The sequence below is a fragment of the Hypanus sabinus genome, chromosome 4 (genome assembly GCF_030144855.1).
Source record: "Hypanus sabinus isolate sHypSab1 chromosome 4, sHypSab1.hap1, whole genome shotgun sequence".
In the NCBI taxonomy this organism is placed as follows: Eukaryota; Metazoa; Chordata; class Chondrichthyes; order Myliobatiformes; family Dasyatidae; genus Hypanus; species Hypanus sabinus.
The window spans coordinates 100,281,749-100,305,695 of NC_082709.1; the positions used below are offsets into that span (position 1 = coordinate 100,281,749).

The 23,947-nt window shown below is 47.7% G+C and overlaps 1 protein-coding gene across 9 annotated transcripts in view; it reads left to right on the forward strand.

The window, feature by feature from the left end:
* Positions 1 to 3,982: 3,982 nt before the first annotated feature.
* The window catches only part of LOC132393028 (MICOS complex subunit MIC26-like), a 39,668-nt gene continuing 19,703 nt past the window's right edge, over positions 3,983 to 23,947 (forward strand). The window contains exons 1-4 of one of the 9 annotated variants that reach the window (XM_059967735.1): positions 4,041 to 4,079; positions 4,612 to 4,713; positions 6,973 to 7,068; positions 22,303 to 22,422. In XM_059967735.1, coding sequence (XP_059823718.1) covers positions 7,060 to 7,068; positions 22,303 to 22,422 — 129 coding nt within the window. In that variant the 5' untranslated portion in view covers positions 4,041 to 4,079; positions 4,612 to 4,713; positions 6,973 to 7,059. The other 8 variants (XM_059967734.1, XM_059967728.1, XM_059967731.1 and 5 more) reach the window with 8 other exon arrangements.

A 23,947-nucleotide genomic window follows, 5' to 3' on the forward strand; every position in this document is an offset into this window, starting at 1 on the left:
TATGAATCAAATTGTTCCAGCTTATGGTTAACAGATGCTGTTATCTTCTCCATTTTGTAAATGTCCATTGTAATTTCCATCCATGTATTTAAAGTTGGGCTCTCCTGTGATAACCATTTCCTAGTAAGAGTCTTTTTACCAGCCACCAACAATATATTCATTAAATATTTATCTCTTTTCAACCATTCTTGAGGTATATACCCAAAATATATGGTCTTACTCTCTAAGGGTATTTCACATTTAAAGATGTCTTGTAGGGCATTGTGTATCCCCCTCCAATAGTTTTTGATAACAGGGCAGTCCCAAAAAATATGACAATGATTTGCATTTTGATTTCCACAATTTCCCCAGCAAACAGGGAGGTTACTATCACAATGGGATTTCTGAGAGGGGGTAATAGAATATCTTATCAAGTTTTTCCATCCAAATTCCCTCCATTTCTGTGAACTGGTACACTTCCATTGATACCTCCATATTATTGTCCATTCTTCCTCAGATATAATTATCCCTCCTTCCTTCTCCCATTTTGTTTTAATGTATGAAGTCGAATGTGTTTTAAGATTTGGCTACCCGGATACATGCTTGAAATGATTCTACTACCGTTATCTGAATTATATGCTTTTCTAAATAGCTCTATCAAGCATGTACTTGCCTTGGTTACATTTTTAAGTGTCTTATTAACATATTGTAGCATCTGTAAATACCGATAAAAATCTTGTTTTTTCTAATAAGTGTTTCTCTTTAAGCATTTCAAAACTGAACAGTGTTCCTTCTTTCATTATGTTGCAAAGAACTGTTATTCCTTTAACTGTCCAGTCCTTAAATCGAGCATCCAATTTATTTGGTGTAAAATCCGAGTCATATGCACACCATTTAAGAACTGGATTATAGTCTTTTATAGTAGTTTAACATATTTTAAGAGTCAATTTCACCCATGGGTTATCAATAGTATTTATGTACCTTTGCAGGTTGTTATCAGCCAAAATCGCTTGTATGGGGATGGGAAGTACCCGCTCCTCAATGTTTTTCCTTTGAGCGTCATATGATGGGTTGCACCAACATATCACAGCTCTCAACTGTGCTGCAAAATAATAATCTCTAAGAGAAGGTAGGCCCCATCCCCCCTTTTCCTTTGCTAATTGCAAAGTTTTGAGACAAACTCTAGGCCTTTAACCCTGCCAAATATACCTTGATAGCATCTTGTTCCATTCATTGAATTGATTTTGATTAATCTCTATTGGTAGGGTCTGAAAGAGATATAAAAGTCTGGGCAGTATATTCATTTTAATAGACTCAATCCTAAGTAATATAAAATCCACATTATAATTTCTCGAGAAAGGTATATCACTGTCTACTTTTGCTTCTGTTTAGCTTCTCAACATTTTTAAAGTTAGCCAAACCTTATGGCTCTTCTGAAGGGAGTGAGGACTGTCTTTGGGTAACTCCCGGTCTCTTCCTGATATACTTCTCTCGGCCTCCTCCCGTCTCCTGCCTTCTCGATTCTTGCACTATTTCCCAAGCGGAGCGGGATAATTCCTCTGCCAGGCTTTCCCTCGGTTTGATCATGCTGACAGGCCTGTAGTCACCTCTTCCACTGTCTGGCCATTGCTTTTGTAAAGCAGGCAGTAAAATCAAACACCCCACCCACTATGGACATGCTCTCTTCCCCTTCTCTCAGATACAAAAGCCTGACCACACAGACTCAAGGACAGCTTCTATCCCACTGTGATCAGGAACATCTTGTTTACCTGCACTGAGCTTTCCCCGTTGCTTTTACTTTATTCTGCATAATTATTGTTTTATCTTATTCAATGCACCTTGTAATGATTTGATCTGTATGCAAGACAAGCTTTTCACTGTATCTTGATAGATGTGACAATGATAAACCAAAACCAATACTGTTGTCACTGGATTATTGAGAGACCAACATAATACCAGAGGATTTTTTTCCCTTGATTCTGGATCATACAAAAGGAACTTCGGTTAGAAATTTGGAGGAATTGCACATTAGTTACATGTAGGAACATTGAAATCAAATCATGAACAATTTTCCCTTTGGCAGAAATAATCCTAGTGTTCAAAGTTCAAAGTACTTTTATTATCAAAGTATGTGCAAATGCAACTTTGAGATTCGTCTGCCTACAATCAGCCACAAAACAAGAAAAACTGAAAGAGCTCAATTTTAAAAAATTGATTTGAGCATTTATTAGCTGTCTTGGACAACTGCCTAACATGGGCTTCATTTACTGGTCCCTGGCTTGAAATGAGGACTCTTGGACTAAGTGGTATCATAGTACCTGTGACGTGAATGCTGAAGGATCATTGGCTCCTTTCTTTTGCTGGGACAGCCTGGTGGTTCAGTGCCCATTTAGCCTAAGGAAACTTTAATCTCAATATCCATCCAGCAGGCTACCACCTTTCCCCATAATGTGGCTCTCCAGTGATTTGGTCTGGGAGGATGCAGTACTAGAGTGACTTGTTGCTTAATGTGTAACATTGGCAAAAAAGGCAGGGATGAACCCAGTGGGTGAAATGAACCCATAAGGAGATGGAGTGAAATACATTGCAGTCACAGTAAGAAGGAGCTGAGCTTTATGATGTCAGTGGTAGGTGACATATACTGTCCCTTTAACTGAGGAGAGAAGGGAAAGATGAGCAAGGCTCATCTCCACCGTCCATATGAGGTCTTTTACCTGTCATGCAGCTATCTCCCACAGACAGGTAAACAACTAAAGCATTTTAAAGACATTTGGATGTGTACATGGATAGGAAATCTTTAGCGGGATATGGGCAAATGATGTTGCCAAGTGGAACTAGCTCAGGTGGGCACCTTGGTCAGGGTGGACAGGTTGGGTTAAAGGGCTTGTTTTGTGCTGTATTTACTCTAGCAGGGGGCCTGACTCTCTCACACACACAATGTATAACACACGATCTCACACACACCAAGTAGGATCTCTCTCCTACTCACAACATACAGTACGTTCCCTCTCTCATAGGCACACACAAGAAACACTGGGGTATTCACACACTCACAATACGGGGGGGGGGGGGGTCCTACAAACTGTTATTGACTGTGCTGCCCTTATCCCCAGGACCCTCTCTCCTCTGGGGACAGGGACAGGGACAGAGGGGAAAGTTTTCAAAGCTCGCAGAGGGATCTGGACCAGCTGGAAAAATGGGCTGAAAATGGCAGATGGAGTTTAAAGCGGACAAGTGTGAGGTATTGCACTTTGGAAGGAAAAGCCAAGGTAGAACATACAAGGTAAATGGTAGGGCACTGAGGAGTGCAGTAGAACAGAGGGATCTGGGAATACAGATACAAAATTCCCTAAAAGTGACATCACAGGTAGATAGGGTCGTAAAGACAGCTTTTGGTACATTGGCCTTTATAAATCAAAGTATTGAGTACAAGAGTTGGAATGTTATGTTGAGGTTGTATAAGATATTGGTGAGGCCAAATTTGGAGTATTGTGTGCAGTTTTGGACACCTAATTACAAGAAGGATATTAATAAAGCTGAAAGAGTGCAGAGAAGGTTTACCAGGATGATGCCGGGACTTGAGAAACTGAGTTACAGAGAAAGGTTTAATAGGTTAGGACTTTATTCCCTGGAGCGTAGAAGAATGAAGGGAGACTTGATCGAGGTATATAAAGTTATGATGGGTATAGATAGAGTGAATGCAAGCAGGTTTTTTCCACCGAGGCCAGGGGAGAAAAAAACCAAAGGACGTTGGTTAAGGGTGAAGGGGGAAAAGTTTAAAGTGAACATTGGGGGGGGGGTGCTTCTTCATGCAGAGTGGTGGGAGTGTGGAATGAGCTGCCAGATGAAGTGTAACTTTTAACATTTAAGAAAAACTTGGACAGGTACATGGATGAGAGGTGTATGGGGGGATATGGTCCAGGTGCAGGTCAGTGGGACTAGGCAGAAAAATGGTTCGGCACAGCCAAGAAGGGCCAAAAGGCCTGTTTCTGAGCTGTAACGTTCTCTGGAGAGGGTGAGCTGCGGCCGATTTTGAATTTGCGTTGTGAGTCTGACCTCCGCGGCCGCCGTAGGTGGGAGGAACGGGGACGGACAGGACGGTGAGTCCGGGACGCGGGACGCGGCCTGCGGGTGGGTGGGCCAGATAGAGGTGTGGAAACAATCCCAACAGTCGGTGGATGGTGGGAAGTAGGTTTCAGTGCAGGACAGTCCTTGACTTGTGGAGTCAGCAGCTGCACTGGTGCGAGAATTCCGGTTCCATTTTACTGGCACCTGGACAGGGCGGTGTGGATAGGAAAGGGTCAAACGCAGGTAAATGGGACTAGTTTGGAAGGGTATTTTGGGCAGTCTGTACTGCGTGACTATGGGCGAAGGAAATATTTCAGTCCATGCAGTGTGGCGATTGAGGGGTATGACTTTTATTATTGTAATCCAGACAACATCTGATAAACGTCTTCCAAAGCCTCCATATCCTACAGTGAGATGGCCAGAACTGTAGTGTCCAAGTTTTACATAGCTGGCTATAAAAGGGTGCGTGGAGACTGGATTGTGTGCTCACAGGCGCAGTGGGTGAGGGTAGTATCCCAACCATTGAAGGTTGGGCACTGTGTAACTCGGTACCATTTCTTGCAGATTGTGGGAGTGGAAAGGTTCCACACATACCTGGGACTCGTTCCAATGCCTGTGTTCGCACAGAGTAACAAAGACATGAAAGGGATTCTCAAAGTTGATCAGGTAATGCTCTTATTTTGTAGTCTGCTAATATTGATATGTTTTTATTTTGTAGTTCAAAGTAAATTTATTATCAAAGTACTTACATGTTGCCATATACAACCGTGAGATTTATTTATTTCTGGGCAATCACAGTAAATACAAAAAACAATAGAATCTGAAAGACCTCACCCAACAGGATGGACACCAGTGTGCAAAAAACCAGTGCAAGTACAAAAAGAAAGAGAAAAAAGTAACATTAGTAATATGTCAACACAAGAAATTACAAAAATAAATAATAAAAGACTTAACAAATTCTGGATGATAAATGCAGAAAATGCCTAGAGAAACCAGAAACAATCCAACATATTATAGGATTGAGCAGCAGTTTAACTCAATCTGATTCCTTACACCAGCAAAATCAAATGGCAAGCATCATTCACCAAATCTTGCTTAAAATACAAACTCATAAAAGACTCCATTCCTTGCTGTAAATACGTGCCTGATCCAGTTTTGGAATTAATTATATTATGACCAATGTATTAATACAGCTAGAGCAATCCATAATAACCGTCTGGAGTATAATATTACAGGATAAACGAGCAAGAACAACTTACTTAACCATTCCAAATACACACAACTTATCTTTAACAAAGAGTTAAAAATCACCAGAAATATGCTGAATTAAAAGAGGAAATTGAAAGACTGTGGAACATGACAGAGGATACATTGTCCCAGTAGTAATATCTACCACTGGTATCCTCCCAAAGTCACTGCACAATAGCAAACAATTAGTCCTACACAGCAATATTTATGTAAATTTCCAGAAAGCCACAACACTAAACACCACTAGAATGGTCCAAAGCTTCCTAGCAATTGAGAATTAAATGTACTTGGCACTGCCTGTATCTCTGGTTTGAACTGAGGGGGAAAAATAAATAAATAAGCAATATAAGCAATCAAGAACATGAGGTGAAGAGTCCTTAAATGTGACTCTCGTTCAGTGATGTGCAAATGAAGTTATCTACTCTGGTTCAAAGGGCTGATGGTTGAGGGTTAATAACTGTTAACCCTCAAATAACAAAGACAATTGTTGATTTTGTTTGAACTTCCATCGTCTCTGATCAACACAAGGGAGCCAGCACCATCCCACTTCACCCCTCGCTTGCATGCCCATAATGGGGAAAGTGCACATGCTGACTAAATGCTTACATAGCCCAAATGAACTGAACCAACAACAACTGTCCCTGAACCTGGTGGTGTGGGTCCTGGGGCTCTTGTGCCGTCTTCCCAATGGCAACAGCATGGCCTGGGTGATGGGGGTCCCTGCTTTCCTGCGACAGCGCTCCACGTAGATGTGCTCAGCGATGGGGAGAATAATAGTTCAACGTGGACTAGGTAGGCCAAAGGGCCAGTTTCTGTGACAGTGCCCTATCATTTTGAATCGCGTTGTTCTCTAAAGCGATGTAGCAATCAACACTGGCAATTTTATTTACAAATTCACACGTTCATACACCAGCTTACAGAGGAAGTGCAGTGTCTCACAAAGCAGGAATTGCTCCCAAACCGAAGTCCCCTTAGTAAACTGTGCCCCTTTCTTGACTCTGAGGGAGATGCTTTCAGCTGAATCAGGGAAAGCTTGCTCTGTGCCGAGAGATTGCTTGCAAATGCGCCAACCATTGCAAAGGCTGTCGTCAGTTACTCCGGTAAAGGAATGAGCAATATGTGAGAGCTGGGCAATCGTCTACTAAGCCAAACAAGGCACTGCAGAATTGGAGCATGATAAATGAGTGGAGTTGGTCAACACTTAAGGACATACTTCTACATCTGCTTCAGGGTCAGCTAATTTGAAAGATTCCTGTGATGTTCCTGTTGAGCATCAGCAAGAAATGTTGGGCCAGTTAACCATGAGGGGAGTGTAAGCTTGTATCCCTCCTTGAGCAAGATCAGTAGGAACATAGTTCCATTGGCACTTCTCAATTGATTGCCTGATGTGTGAAATGTTGGATCCTATTATGTACAACACTGAGTTCAGGCTTTGGTGTGGTGAGATCTGGTTTGGGAGAAGCCTTGCCTTGCCCAGAATGAATCTAATTTCAGTATATCCAACTGCTTCTGTGCAACAGCAGCAAAAGCTTTAGATGACGCATCACAGAAGATGCAGACCTCTTTCTTTTGAGTTGTAGATGCTGGAATTGTTCTGTAGGTTCTTGGAATTTTCAGATCTTTTAAGATCCTGAAGGGAGGAATACTATTGCTGCCACTGTATATGTTTCTCTTTAGGGAGCACGACATCCCATCCACAAGCATCTGAGGTCAACATGAAGCATCCCTGCTTACTGACTGGAGCAGCAAATCAATAGGCTGTTGATGGCCATGGTGGGTAAAGGGTCTTACAGTAATCTGCAAAGTAAGGGTGCCAGTAATGAGGTCACATCCAATGCCCAGACTATGCTGCATAGAAGGCAGGTCCAGTCCAAGAGCAAGATTCTGCAGACCTTTGGCCAGATCTTCAGGTGGGAATGTTTGCATGACCTCAGTACTGTTGGATGTGATCTTACGTGGTCTGAGATTAGACAGTCAACGTGTATTGCGCTGCTTTCAGTGCATTGACTGCTTCTTCTGCACTAGAAAATGATTTCAGACCATCACTGAAATAGAAATGCCTCACTGTGTACCTTCATGCTTCAGTTCAAATTCATTCTCTTCCTTGATAGCGGTCCTTTTCAGGCCTCAGCTGCTGTGACTCAGTTACCAAATACATGAGCTCTTGTGGGTACTTCTGAATATTATTGTCCATTTGGTGGTCACAAAACTACAAGAGTCTGAGGTAGTCTCTGATCCTCTCTCACTGGGAAGCGAGGGAACATTTGCTCGATGTCTGCCATCACTGCGATGGACTCAGTATTGAAACGCATGAGGACCCTGAGCACACTGTTATTGAGGTCTGGACCCCATAGGAGCATACTGTTCAGTGATTAGCCTTTGAACTGCACACTTGAATCAAAGACGGTTCATATTTGTGCAGGTTTCTGTGAGTTTTCTTTGCTGGAATCTTGTGAAGGCAGTAACTCAGCACGGTTGCTCCTGAAGATTCAACTCCACATAATGATCTTTCATTCCTGTTTCCTTCTCAGTGTGTGACTGGGGACATGAATTGGCCAAGGGTCTATTCTCTATTCTTTGGTAGAAGTTGTTGAGTGCAGAAAGGGAAGGGAGCTGCCCAAGTATTTGACTCATCTCTACTAAACTCTGTTCATGATTCGAAGGGAGATTGCATTTTCGGTGGAAGATGCCAGCTTTTTATTGTCTTCCAAGTGACAGCGACTGGCTTGCCTGAATCTGGTTGTCAGTGTGAGTACGTAAGTATGTGCTTCATTTGCTTTCCGACAGTCTTCTGTTTCATACAAATTCTGCTCTCACAGGATCTGAAATGAATTCCGCACTTGTTCTCTAGGACATAAGTCTGAAACCATCAAGGCAGGCCTCACCCACTGTGACCCAACCCAGGTCCAGTCATTGGGTTTAAGGTGCACCATGCCAACCATTACTAGGTTCATGTACCTTGTGTGCACGGATGGTGCCTCTGCCGAGCAGCAGGAGAATTTCAGCAGAAGTGTCTAAGTGGGAGGGTCGTGTCAGCTGTAGCCTTAGGATGATGTGAATGGCCGTGTGCAGCCTCAGGAGTTGGGATTTCATCTGCTGTTGGGATTGTGGTCACACTCAATGATATATGGCGAGGGTAAGCAGACCACCCTTCCTACTGACCACGACAAATCCCTGGCTCTTCTCCTGGCATGTCTTTAGAACGTAAGGGGGAACTTTGAATATTGAATGTGTCAAAGAATGTTGAATTTGCCAATGACACTTTGCTCTGATCTTCAATATCACATATGCCTTTATTTTTTGCTCGGGATGTCCTTTTAGGTCGATGTTGACTCAACGTATTTTAAAGCAGGGTTGGTCTTGGAAGCCTTTCCTGCATACCTGTGTGCACGGGGACGTATTGCACCCAATGGATGCTCAGCTGGCTCCCCACTATGACCTGCTGCGGGTGTGCTGGAGCCAGTCATAGCCAAGGTGCTGACCCTGAATGGAATGTTGATGTGTGCTGGTCACTTCGTGCGGTGTAAGAGAGCTTTAGTCTTTTGATTGTTGAGCTATTGAAGCACAACATTTGAAATATATTGAGTGCTCCTTTAGAAAGTGCCTCTGGTCTGGAAGCATTTTTGTTTTTCTGAATGCTTTGCATTTCCTTAAGAGGTGAGGTTCCTTAAGGGGAGGATGTTGTCTATCGGGGTTCATGATAGAGTTTTCTACTTCAGTTTTGTTGACCGTGATAGGGGTTCTGGTTTTCCATACTTTTGCTGGAGACCTCTCTTTGAATGAGGTGTTACCAGAGGTTGAGAGGATAAAATCAGGGTCATTTTGCAATTCTGCATGGTGGCAGATGAAGTCCACAAAGAATGAAAATGGTGAATGGGGACGTGATACTTGAACCCTTCAGTTATCCATTGCTCTTGCATGCTGTTTGGTTGTGTCTCCACTATAGGGTTTATTCCTCTTGCAGTGTCCAAGAAACTCAGTCCTAGGAGGTAACCCTTGCTTTTCGCAGCTGGCAGATCTGTTTTCAGAACTACAAGTTCCCGGAGCTTCCGTGGTTCTTTGTGTGAGAGCTTTAGAAAGTATCAAGTCTATTAAAGGGAGATTCTTTGTTTGCCTCTGGAAAGCCACAGTGTTTGTCCAGCCTCTACCACAGCATTTGTACCCTATGGTTGGACTACTCATGTGAACTGCCTTAACCCTTGTTGCATGTTGCAGTGACTCCCCACCAGGCCATTACAGAGAAGGTCTAGCTTTTTGCTTGGTTTGAGACTTTGTCTTTCGATGGTGTTGTGAAAGCTTGACTTCCAGGACAGATAACTGGAACACTTTTATTCCTGCTGTGACTCGGTCTCAAGCCACCTGCAGCTCCTGAATGAGAGCATTGTGGAAACTGGTTTGCCAAATTTTTTTTCCTGGGGTGGATGGCAGTTCAGTCTCTCCATGTCTGCAGATGGGATTGGCATCAGGAGCAACTCTTCACTATGATAAAAAATTTGGAAGGGATGTTGTGGGACTTTGCTGCTGTAGACCTTGACTGTCAAAACCTGGACTATGAAATACATGCTGATGAGAGGTGAGGACTGCTTCGTGTAGAGCTGTACCACTGATGTTTTTTGTAGCCAAAATAGGTTTGGACATATTCTTTAGTAAGATTCATTGGCTCTTGTGACGGCAAAGCGTGACTGGTTCTGGTTATAGACTCAACTGTCTAAGTCAGCTGCTGCTTCATACACCTGAGGCAGCCTTAGCTCTACCCTCTTCCTCAAGCACACTTCATGGAAACTCTGTACATGCTCTGCTCATGCCTTCTCAATTTGTATCTCAACTTAAGCTTTGGTGCAAGTTCATGCTGGAGCTATGCGAATTGTGCATTGCAATAGATGAGCCACATTCTGACCTGGCTCCAGATCTTGGTGATCAACGTTACTCGAGTCGCAAGCGAACATTGATTTCGGCGTCCAGACATATCTCCAGACCGCGGGCAATGCCTCTGAAGACGTTATCTTTTCACTCTGCTGCCCTCACTGTGTACATATAGAGAGCTATGCAGTGATCTAACCAACTTCTCAAATATCACCTGAGACAGAAGCGTTCTTTGGGCCAACATCCACGAGGCACAAGTCAAGAGCTGGGCTGGATGAGGGCAGCACCAACTTTACAGAAGCTCTTAATGAAAAGCAGGTCAAAACAATCCTCTTAATTAGTGCCCCACCCACCTTCCTTAAGGCAGCAGCAGGTTATTACTGCATTATGTACCTTCTACAAAATGCACTGCAGTCACCCAGCATCACCCGCCTGCCCCTCCAGCTCACATGCTACCCTGACTTGGAAAGCTCTGTTAATCCTCTGTCCCGATGATTGCAAATCCTGACAGTTCAGCCTCAGGTTAACCTGATACTGTTTCATTTTCCTTTCAAACTTGCCAGGGTCCGGTTTCCCACACTCCTTTTAAATTCACCAGGGCGCAGTTTCCCACACTCCCTTTAAACTCACCAGGGCGCAGTTTCCCACACTCCCTTTAAACTCACCAGGGCCCCGTTTCCCACACTCCCTTTAAACTCACCAGGGCCCCGTTTCCCACACTCCCTTTAAACTCACCAGGGCCCCGTTTCCCATACTCCCTTTAAACTCACCAGGGCCCTGTTTCCCATACTCCCTTTAAACTCACCAGGGCGCAGTTTCCCATACTTCCTTTAAATTCACCAGGGCCCCGTTTCCCACACTCCCTTTAAACTCACCAGGGCCCCGTTTCCCATACTCCCTTTAAACTCACCAGGGCCCCGTTTCCCATACTCCCTTTAAACTCACCAGGGCGCAGTTTCCCACACTCCCTTTAAACTCACCAGGGCCCCGTTTCCCACACTCCCTTTAAACTCACCAGGGCCCCGTTTCCCACACTCCCTTTAAACTCACCAGGGCCCCATTTCCCACACTCCCTTTAAACTCACCAGGGCCCCGTTTCCCACACTCCCTTTAAACTCACCAGGGCGCAGTTTCCCACACTCCCTTTAAACTCATCAGGGCCCTGTTTCCCACACTCCCTTTAAACTCACTAGGGCCCCGTTTCCCATACTTTCTTTAAACTCACCAGGGCCCGGTTTCCCATACTCCCTTTAAACTCACCAGGGCACAGTTTCCCACACTCCCTTTAAACTCACCAGGGCCCTGTTTCCCACACTCCCTTTAAACTCACTAGGGCCCCGTTTCCCATACTCCCTTTAAACTCACCAGGGCCCTGTTTCCCATACTTCCTTTAAACTCACCAGGGCCCTGTTTCCCACACTCCCTTTAAACTCACTAGGGCCCCGTTTCCCATACTCCCTTTAAACTCACCAGGGCCCTGTTTCCCATACTCCCTTTAAACTCACCAGGGCGCAGTTTCCCACACTCCCTTTAAACTCACCAGGGCCCCATTTCCCATACTCCCTTTAAACTCACCAGGGCCCTGTTTCCCACACTCCCTTTAAACTCACCAGGGCCCCGTTTCCCATACTCCCTTTAAACTCACTAGGCCCCGTTTCCCACACTCCCTTTAAACTCACCAGGGCCCCGTTTCCCACACCCTCTTTAAACTCACCAGGGCCCCATTTCCCATACTCCCTTTAAACTCACCAGGGCCCTGTTTCCCATACTCCCTTTAAACTCACCAGGGCCCTGTTTCCCACACCCCCTTTAAACTCACCAGGGCCCCATTTCCCATACTCCCTTTAAACTCACCAGGGCGCAGTTTCCCACACTCCCTTTAAACTCACCAGGGCCCCGTTTCCCACACTCCCTTTAAACTCACCAGGGCCCCGTTTCCCATACTCCATTTAAACTCACCAGGGCCCCGTTTCCCATACTCCCTTTAAACTCACCAGGGCCCCATTTCCCACACTCCCTTTAAACTCACCAGGGCGCAGTTTCCCACACTCCCTTTAAACTCACCAGGGCCCCGTTTCCCACACTCCCTTTAAACTCACCAGGGCCCCGTTTCCCATACTCCCTTTAAACTCACCAGGGCCCCATTTCCCACACTCCCTTTAAACTCACCAGGGCGCAGTTTCCCACACTCCCTTTAAACTCATCAGGGCCCTGTTTCCCACACTCCCTTTAAACTCACTAGGGCCCCGTTTCCCATACTTTCTTTAAACTCACCAGGGCCCCGTTTCCCATACTCCCTTTAAACTCACCAGGGCCCTGTTTCCCATACTCCCTTTAAACTCACCAGGGCGCAGTTTCCCATACTCCCTTTAAACTCACCAGGGCCCTGTTTCCCATACTCCCTTTAAACTCACCAGGGCCCTGTTTCCCACACTCCCTTTAAACTCACCAGGGCCCTGTTTCCCACACTCCCTTTAAACTCACCAGGGCCCTGTTTCCCATACTCCCTTTAAACTCACCAGGGCCCTGTTTCCCACACTCCCTTTAAACTCACCAGGGCCCCATTTCCCATACTCCCTTTAAACTCAGCAGGACCCCATTTCCCATACTCCCTTTAAACTCACCAGGGCCCTGTTTCCCATACTCCCTTTAAACTCACCAGGGCGCAGTTTCCCACACTCCCTTTAAACTCACCAGGGCCCCGTTTCCCATACTCCCTTTAAACTCACCAGGGCCCCGTTTCCCACACTCCCTTTAAACTCACCAGGGCCCCGTTTCCCATACTCCCTTTAAACTCACCAGGGCCCCGTTTCCCATACTCCTTTTAAATTCACCAGGGCGCAGTTTCCCACACTCCCTTTAAACTCACCAGGGTCCCGTTTCCCACACTCCCTTTAAACTCTCCAGGGCCCCGTTTCCCATACTCCCTTTAAACTCACCAGGGCCCCGTTTCCCATACTCCTTTTAAATTCACCAGGGCGCAGTTTCCCACACTCCCTTTAAACTCACCAGGGTCCCGTTTCCCACACTCCCTTTAAACTCACCAGGGCCCCGTTTCCCATACTCCCTTTAAACTCACCAGGGCGCAGTTTCCCACACTCCCTTTAAACTCACCAGGGCCCCGTTTCCCATAGTCCCTTTAAACTCACCAGGGCCCCGTTTCCCATACTCCCTTTAAACTCACCAGGGCCCCGTTTCCCATACTCCCTTTAAACTCACCAGGGCCCCGTTTCCCATACTCCCTTTAAACTCACCAGGGCGCAGTTTCCCACACTCCATTTAAACTCACCAGGGCCCCGTTTCCCATACTCCCTTTAAACTCACCAGGGCCCCATTTCCCACACTCCCTTTAAACTCACCAGGGCCCCGTTTCCCACACTCCCTTTAAACTCATCAGGGCCCTGTTTCCCACACTCCCTTTAAACTCACTAGGGCCCCGTTTCCCATACTTTCTTTAAACTCACCAGGGCCCCGTTTCCCATACTCCCTTTAAACTCACCAGGGCGCAGTTTCCCACACTCCCTTTAAACTCACCAGGGCGCAGTTTCCCACACTCCCTTTAAACTCACCAGGGCGCAGTTTCCCACACTCCCTTTAAACTCACCAGGGCCCCGTTTCCCATACTCCCTTTAAACTCACCAGGGCCCCGTTTCCCACACTCCTTTTAAATTCACCAGGGCGCAGTTTCCCACACTCCCTTTAAACTCACCAGGGCCCCGTTTCCCACACTCCCTTTAAACTCACCAGGGCGCAGTTTCCCACACTCCCTTTAAACTCATCAGGGCCCTGTTTCCCACACTCCCTTTAAACTCACTAGGGCCCCGTTTCCCATACTTCCTTTAAACTCACCAGGGCCCCGTTTCCCATACTCCCTTTAAACTCACCAGAGCGCAGTTTCCCACACTCCCTTTAAACTCACCAGGGCCCCGTTTCCCATACTCCCTTTAAACTCATCAGGGCGCAGTTTCCCACACTCCCTTTAAACTCACCAGGGCGCAGTTTCCCACACTCCCTTTAAACTCACCAGGGTCCCGTTTCCCACACTCCCTTTAAACTCACCAGGGCCCCGTTTCCCATACTCCCTTTAAACTCACCAGGGCCCCGTTTCCCACACTCCCTTTAAACTCACCAGGGCCCCGTTTCCCATACTCCCTTTAAACTCACCAGGGCCCTGTTTCCCATACTCCCTTTAAACTCACCAGGGCCCCATTTCCCACACTCCCTTTAAACTCACCAGGGCCCCGTTTCCCACACTCCCTTTAAACTCACCAGGGCCCCGTTTCCCACACTCCCTTTAAACTCACCAGGGCCCCGTTTCCCATACTCCATTTAAACTCACCAGGGCCCCGTTTCCCATACTCCCTTTAAACTCACCAGGGCCCCATTTCCCACACTCCCTTTAAACTCACCAGGGCGCAGTTTCCCACACTCCCTTTAAACTCACCAGGGCCCCGTTTCCCACACTCCCTTTAAACTCACCAGGGCCCCGTTTCCCATACTCCCTTTAAACTCACCAGGGCCCCATTTCCCACACTCCCTTTAAACTCACCAGGGCGCAGTTTCCCACACTCCCTTTAAACTCATCAGGGCCCTGTTTCCCACACTCCCTTTAAACTCACTAGGGCCCCGTTTCCCATACTTTCTTTAAACTCACCAGGGCCCCGTTTCCCATACTCCCTTTAAACTCACCAGGGCCCTGTTTCCCATACTCCCTTTAAACTCACCAGGGCGCAGTTTCCCATGCTCCCTTTAAACTCACCAGGGCCCTGTTTCCCATACTCCCTTTAAACTCACCAGGGCCCTGTTTCCCACACTCCCTTTAAACTCACCAGGGCCCTGTTTCCCACACTCCCTTTAAACTCACCAGGGCCCTGTTTCCCATACTCCCTTTAAACTCACCAGGGCCCTGTTTCCCACACTCCCTTTAAACTCACCAGGGCCCCATTTCCCATACTCCCTTTAAACTCAGCAGGACCCCATTTCCCATACTCCCTTTAAACTCACCAGGGCCCTGTTTCCCATACTCCCTTTAAACTCACCAGGGCGCAGTTTCCCACACTCCCTTTAAACTCACCAGGGCCCCGTTTCCCATACTCCCTTTAAAATCACCAGGGCCCTGTTTCCCACACTCCCTTTAAACTCACCAGGGCCCTGTTTCCCACACTCCCTTTAAACTCACCAGGGCCCCATTTCCCATACTCCCTTTAAACTCAGCAGGACCCCATTTCCCATACTCCCTTTAAACTCACCAGGGCCCTGTTTCCCATACTCCCTTTAAACTCACCAGGGCGCAGTTTCCCACACTCCCTTTAAACTCACCAGGGCCCCGTTTCCCATACTCCCTTTAAACTCACCAGGGCCCCGTTTCCCACACTCCCTTTAAACTCACCAGGGCCCCGTTTCCCATACTCCCTTTAAACTCACCAGGGCCCCGTTTCCCATACTCCTTTTAAATTCACCAGGGCGCAGTTTCCCACACTCCCTTTAAACTCACCAGGGTCCCGTTTCCCACACTCCCTTTAAACTCTCCAGGGCCCCGTTTCCCATACTCCCTTTAAACTCACCAGGGCCCCGTTTCCCATACTCCTTTTAAATTCACCAGGGCGCAGTTTCCCACACTCCCTTTAAACTCACCAGGGTCCCGTTTCCCACACTCCCTTTAAACTCACCAGGGCCCCGTTTCCCATACTCCCTTTAAACTCACCAGGGCGCAGTTTCCCACACTCCCTTTAAACTCACCAGGGCCCCGTTTCCCATAGTCCCTTTAAACTCACCAGGGCCCCGTTTCCCATACTCCCTTTAAACTCACCAGGGCCCCGTTTCCCATACTCCCTTTAAACTCACCAGGGCCCCGTTTCCCATACTCCCTTTAAACTCACCAGGGCGCAGTTTCCCACACTCCATTTAAACTCACCAGGGCCCCGTTTCGCATACTCCCTTTAAACTCACCAGGGCCCCATTTCCCACACTCCCTTTAAACTCACCAGGGCCCCGTTTCCCACACTCCCTTTAAACTCATCAGGGCCCTGTTTCCCACACTCCCTTTAAACTCACTAGGGCCCCGTTTCCCATACTTTCTTTAAACTCACCAGGGCCCCGTTTCCCATACTCCCTTTAAACTCACCAGGGCGCAGTTTCCCACACTCCCTTTAAACTCACCAGGGCGCAGTTTCCCACACTCCCTTTAAACTCACCAGGGCGCAGTTTCCCACACTCCCTTTAAACTCACCAGGGCCCCGTTTCCCATACTCCCTTTAAACTCACCAGGGCCCCGTTTCCCACACTCCTTTTAAATTCACCAGGGCGCAGTTTCCCACACTCCCTTTAAACTCACCAGGGCCCCGTTTCCCACACTCCCTTTAAACTCACCAGGGCGCAGTTTCCCACACTCCCTTTAAACTCATCAGGGCCCTGTTTCCCACACTCCCTTTAAACTCACTAGGGCCCCGTTTCCCATACTTCCTTTAAACTCACCAGGGCCCCGTTTCCCATACTCCCTTTAAACTCACCAGAGCGCAGTTTCCCACACTCCCTTTAAACTCACCAGGGCCCCGTTTCCCATACTCCCTTTAAACTCATCAGGGCGCAGTTTCCCACACTCCCTTTAAACTCACCAGGGCGCAGTTTCCCACACTCCCTTTAAACTCACCAGGGTCCCGTTTCCCACACTCCCTTTAAACTCACCAGGGCCCCGTTTCCCATACTCCCTTTAAACTCACCAGGGCCCCGTTTCCCACACTCCCTTTAAACTCACCAGGGCCCTGTTTCCCATACTCCCTTTAAACTCACCAGGGCCCTGTTTCCCACACTCCCTTTAAACTCACCAGGGCCCCATTTCCCATACTCCCTTTAAACTCAGCAGGACCCCATTTCCCATACTCCCTTTAAACTCACCAGGGCCCTGTTTCCCATACTCCCTTTAAACTCACCAGGGCGCAGTTTCCCACACTCCCTTTAAACTCACCAGGGCCCCGTTTCCCATACTCCCTTTAAACTCACCAGGGCCCCGTTTCCCACACTCCCTTTAAACTCACCAGGGCCCCGTTTCCCATACTCCCTTTAAACTCACCAGGGCCCCGTTTCCCATACTCCTTTTAAATTCACCAGGGCGCAGTTTCCCACACTCCCTTTAAACTCACCAGGGTCCCGTTTCCCACACTCCCTTTAAACTCTCCAGGGCCCCGTTTCCCATACTCCCTTTAAACTCACCAGGGCCCCGTTTCCCATACTCCTTTTAAATTCACCAGGGCGCAGTTTCCCACACTCCCTTTAAACTCACCAGGGTCCCGTTTCCCACACTCCCTTTAAACTCACCAGGGCCCCGTTTCCCATACTCCCTTTAAACTCACCAGGGCGCAGTTTCCCACACTCCCTTTAAACTCACCAGGGCCCCGTTTCCCATAGTCCCTTTAAACTCACCAGGGCCCCGTTTCCCATACTCCCTTTAAACTCACCAGGGCCCCGTTTCCCATACTCCCTTTAAACTCACCAGGGCCCCGTTTCCCATACTCCCTTTAAACTCACCAGGGCGCAGTTTCCCACACTCCATTTAAACTCACCAGGGCCCCGTTTCCCATACTCCCTTTAAACTCACCAGGGCCCCATTTCCCACACTCCCTTTAAACTCACCAGGGCCCCGTTTCCCACACTCCCTTTAAACTCATCAGGGCCCTGTTTCCCACACTCCCTTTAAACTCACTAGGGCCCCGTTTCCCATACTTTCTTTAAACTCACCAGGGCCCCGTTTCCCATACTCCCTTTAAACTCACCAGGGCGCAGTTTCCCACACTCCCTTTAAACTCACCAGGGCGCAGTTTCCCACACTCCCTTTAAACTCACCAGGGCGCAGTTTCCCACACTCCCTTTAAACTCACCAGGGCCCCGTTTCCCATACTCCCTTTAAACTCACCAGGGCCCCGTTTCCCACACTCCTTTTAAATTCACCAGGGCGCAGTTTCCCACACTCCCTTTAAACTCACCAGGGCCCCGTTTCCCACACTCCCTTTAAACTCACCAGGGCGCAGTTTCCCACACTCCCTTTAAACTCATCAGGGCCCTGTTTCCCACACTCCCTTTAAACTCACTAGGGCCCCGTTTCCCATACTTCCTTTAAACTCACCAGGGCCCCGTTTCCCATACTCCCTTTAAACTCACCAGAGCGCAGTTTCCCACACTCCCTTTAAACTCACCAGGGCCCCGTTTCCCATACTCCCTTTAAACTCATCAGGGCGCAGTTTCCCACACTCCCTTTAAACTCACCAGGGCGCAGTTTCCCACACTCCCTTTAAACTCACCAGGGTCCCGTTTCCCACACTCCCTTTAAACTCACCAGGGCCCCGTTTCCCATACTCCCTTTAAACTCACCAGGGCCCCGTTTCCCACACTCCCTTTAAACTCACCAGGGCCCCGTTTCCCATACTCCCTTTAAACTCACCAGGGCCCTGTTTCCCATACTCCCTTTAAACTCACCAGGGCCCCATTTCCCACACTCCCTTTAAACTCACCAGGGCCCCGTTTCCCACACTCCCTTTAAACTCACCAGGGCCCCGTTTCCCACACTCCCTTTAAACTCACCAGGGCCCCGTTTCCCATACTCCCTTTAAACTCACCAGGGCCCCGTTTCCCATACTCCCTTTAAACTCACCAGGGCCCCATTTCCCACACTCCCTTTAAACTCACCAGGGCGCAGTTTCCCACACTCCCTTTAAACTCACCAGGGCCCCGTTTCCCACACTCCCTTTAAACTCACCAGGGCCCCGTTTCCCATACTCCCTTTAAACTCACCAGGGCCCCATTTCCCACACTCCCTTTAAACTCACCAGGGCGCAGTTTCCCACACTCCCTTTAAACTCATCAGGGCCCTGTTTCCCACACTCCCTTTAAACTCACTAGGGCCCCGTTTCCCATACTTTCTTTAAACTCACCAGGGCCCCGTTTCCCATACTCCCTTTAAACTCACCAGGGCCCTGTTTCCCATACTCCCTTTAAACTCACCAGGGCGCAGTTTCCCATACTCCCTTTAAACTCACCAGGGCCCTGTTTCCCATACTCCCTTTAAACTCACCAGGGTCCTGTTTCCCACACTCCCTTTAAACTCACCAGGGCCCTGTTTCCCACACTCCCTTTAAACTCACCAGAGCCCTGTTTCCCATACTCCCTTTAAACTCACCAGGGCCCTGTTTCCCACACTCCCTTTAAACTCACCAGGGCCCCATTTCCCATACTCCCTTTAAACTCAGCAGGACCCCATTTCCCATACTCCCTTTAAACTCACCAGGGCCCTGTTTCCCATACTCCCTTTAAACTCACCAGGGCGCAGTTTCCCACACTCCCTTTAAACTCACCAGGGCCCCGTTTCCCATACTCCCTTTAAAATCACCAGGGCCCTGTTTCCCACACTCCCTTTAAACTCACCAGGGCCCTGTTTCCCATACTCCATTTAAACTCACCAGGGCCCCGTTTCCCATACTCCCTTTAAACTCAGCAGGACCCCATTTCCCATACTCCCTTTAAACTCACCAGGGCCCTGTTTCCCATACTCCCTTTAAACTCACCAGGGCGCAGTTTCCCACACTCCCTTTAAACTCACCAGGGCCCCGTTTCCCATACTCCCTTTAAACTCACCAGGGCCCCGTTTCCCACACTCCCTTTAAACTCACCAGGGCCCCGTTTCCCATACTCCCTTTAAACTCACCAGGGCCCCGTTTCCCATACTCCTTTTAAATTCACCAGGGCGCAGTTTCCCACACTCCCTTTAAACTCACCAGGGTCCCGTTTCCCACACTCCCTTTAAACTCTCCAGGGCCCCGTTTCCCATACTCCCTTTAAACTCACCAGGGCCCCGTTTCCCATACTCCTTTTAAATTCACCAGGGCGCAGTTTCCCACACTCCCTTTAAACTCACCAGGGTCCCGTTTCCCACACTCCCTTTAAACTCACCAGGGCCCCGTTTCCCATACTCCCTTTAAACTCACCAGGGCGCAGTTTCCCACACTCCCTTTAAACTCACCAGGGCCCCGTTTCCCATAGTCCCTTTAAACTCACCAGGGCCCCGTTTCCCATACTCCCTTTAAACTCACCAGGGCCCCGTTTCCCATACTCCCTTTAAACTCACCAGGGCCCCGTTTCCCATACTCCCTTTAAACTCACCAGGGCGCAGTTTCCCACACTCCATTTAAACTCACCAGGGCCCCGTTTCCCATACTCCCTTTAAACTCACCAGGGCCCCATTTCCCACACTCCCTTTAAACTCACCAGGGCCCCGTTTCCCACACTCCCTTTAAACTCATCAGGGCCCTGTTTCCCACACTCCCTTTAAACTCACTAGGGCCCCGTTTCCCATACTTTCTTTAAACTCACCAGGGCCCCGTTTCCCATACTCCCTTTAAACTCACCAGGGCGCAGTTTCCCACACTCCCTTTAAACTCACCAGGGCGCAGTTTCCCACACTCCCTTTAAACTCACCAGGGCGCAGTTTCCCACACTCCCTTTAAACTCACCAGGGCCCCGTTTCCCATACTCCCTTTAAACTCACCAGGGCCCCGTTTCCCACACTCCTTTTAAATTCACCAGGGCGCAGTTTCCCACACTCCCTTTAAACTCACCAGGGCCCCGTTTCCCACACTCCCTTTAAACTCACCAGGGCGCAGTTTCCCACACTCCCTTTAAACTCATCAGGGCCCTGTTTCCCACACTCCCTTTAAACTCACTAGGGCCCCGTTTCCCATACTTCCTTTAAACTCACCAGGGCCCCGTTTCCCATACTCCCTTTAAACTCACCAGAGCGCAGTTTCCCACACTCCCTTTAAACTCACCAGGGCCCCGTTTCCCATACTCCCTTTAAACTCATCAGGGCGCAGTTTCCCACACTCCCTTTAAACTCACCAGGGCGCAGTTTCCCACACTCCCTTTAAACTCACCAGGGTCCCGTTTCCCACACTCCCTTTAAACTCACCAGGGCCCCGTTTCCCATACTCCCTTTAAACTCACCAGGGCCCCGTTTCCCACACTCCCTTTAAACTCACCAGGGCCCCGTTTCCCATACTCCCTTTAAACTCACCAGGGCCCTGTTTCCCATACTCCCTTTAAACTCACCAGGGCCCCATTTCCCACACTCCCTTTAAACTCACCAGGGCCCCGTTTCCCACACTCCCTTTAAACTCACCAGGGCGCAGTTTCCCACACTCCCTTTAAACTCATCAGGGCCCTGTTTCCCACACTCCCTTTAAACTCACCAGGGCCCCGTTTCCCACACTCCCTTTAAACTCACCAGGGCGCAGTTTCCCACACTTCCTTTAAACTCATCAGGGCCCTGTTTCTCACACTCCCTTTAAACTCACCAGGGCGCAGTTTCTCACACTCCCTTTAAACTCACCAGGGCCCTGTTTCCCATACTCTCTTTAAACTCACCAGGGTCCTGTTTCCCACACTCCTTTTAAACTCACCAGGGCCCCGTTTCCCACACTCCCTTTAAACTCACCAGGGCCCCGTTTACCAGACTCTTTAAACTCACCAGGGCCCCATTACCCACACTCCCCTTAAACTCACTAGGGCCCCATTTACCACACTCTATGTTTAAACTCATCAGGGCTCCATTTTCCATATTCCATTAGATGTTTGTAGGTAAGCAGGGAACTGTGTATTTAATATTTCAGTAATATTTGAGTAATATTGTAAACATACTGTTTGATTCATCATTGTGGTTTACATAATGCATTGTGGTTTATATGTAAAAGTACATAAATGGCACACATCATTATGCCATCACGTCATACACACATGTCTCTCTGAAAGTAAAAACAAAACTCAGACAAGCTCTCCTGCACTCCCGTCTTTCTGCTTACAGTTAGTGGAGTTACAAAATATAACAATTGGAATTAATGTTTCTTTAGTAGAGAGTGAGCCAGTAGAATTTGATTCTCGAACGATTCAAGGCAATGGGGAGAGTGAGATAATGGTCTTTTGGTTGGATTGTTGCAAGATTACAAGAAATGAGTTGGGCAGTGGGATCAATTTTGGATTAATATAGAATGTAATTTACATTGATAAGGTGATCGCATGGAATTGGTGGCATTAATTTTGCTTTGAGGAGAGTAACTCAGTGGTCTGTACCTACAGTTGCCACGTCCCATCCTTGTTTTGCAGTTATCGCTTTATACAACCCCAACTAAAACTTCGCATTTTGAGGAAGCAAAACCAACTCATCTTGAAGAGAGCATCTCTGTTTTACGGAAGTCAGCAGAACCGTATATCACTCAGTATCAGGTATGGCAAACATTTGGACTGTGTCCTTTGGGAAGAATGTGGTTTGATTTGAGTTATCTAATGTTCCCTTCAGACTTAGGAGAGGTTTCTGGCTGCCAGGAACATTGGTTTCAGGATCATCTGAGCTACTGGTAATTCCTTTGCCTTTTTTTTTAGTTGTTGGATTGCTACTGTTATTCTTTGGATATGTTGCATGTAGGTCCAGGTCCTGATTAAGAGAGTGCTCCATTTGATAACAACTCCCTAGAAATGGAGACCCATTTGAAGACAGACCTAGATCCTTCAGGGGTCTTGTCAAACATGGCCCTAAAGCACTTTTGTCTTGCAGGCGGGCATGTGTCTAAAAGATTACTCTGCTATCTAACAAGCATTCCTATTGTATTGCTGATAAAGCTGTCGTAGCATATGGCCAATCCTTTTCATTAATTGAAGATTTTGACTGAAAGATGTTAGAACAGTACAGCACAGGAACAGGCCCTTCAGCCCACGATGTCTGTGCCAAGCATATTGCCGAATTCAGCTAAATCTCTTTTGCCTGTACTCGATCCATATCCCTCCATTTCCTGCATATCGATGTGTGTGTCTAATAGCTTCTTAGATGTCACTATTGTATCTGCTTCCACCACCACCCCTGGCAGCTCATTCCAGCTACTGGGTAAAACAAAACTTGCCCTGCACGTCTCATCTAAACTTTTCCCCCTCACTTTAAATGCATGCCTCTAGTATTTGCCACCTACCCTGAGGAAAAAAAGATTCTGACTGTCTAACTCTCAAAATCTTATAAACTTATATCTTATCTTCCCTCAGCTTTTGACACTGACCGGACTCTCCTTATCGCTCATACCATCTAATCTAGGCAGCTTCTTGGTAATCCCTTTTTGTATCCTTTTCAAAACACCACATCCTTCCTGTAATGGATGACTAAAGTGCACCCTAAACAAAGTTTTTTATATAGCTGCACCATGACTTCTTCATTGCCCCAATCAATGAAGGCAGGCTTACCATCCGACTTATTTTACCATCCTGTCACTGGGGAGTTCATGAACCTCTAGGATTGAGACCATCTGTCTCAACTTTGCTCACAAAGCTGCCATTCCTGTTCCATTCCCACTATACTTTCAGCACAAGCCTCACTCCAGTGCCTTCAGTATCTCCCACCATTCTCACTGAACTTTCCTTCATGACCGTTCTAGTGGCTGAAGTGATCCCTTCTCTACAGCCTATGCTCATCCACCTCTCTTTCATCCCTTGAAAGTTAGAACAGTAATTGAATCACATTGAGATAGTGGAAACTGCATGTTGGAGTGTTGGGACGGGGTGTCGCGGGGGTCATCGGTATACATGAGTAAGCTGTTTCCATTGACGTCTGTAGGTAGCAGCTGATGTGGGCATCTTACGATTGGTGATCTGCCCCCTGTCTCAGGACTGGAAAGGCCCTGAATGATACCTTCTGATGGCTTCATGGTGCTATTTCCCTTGAAATCTCTGCAGCCTTTGGTACCATTCATCACATTGTCATCCCCCA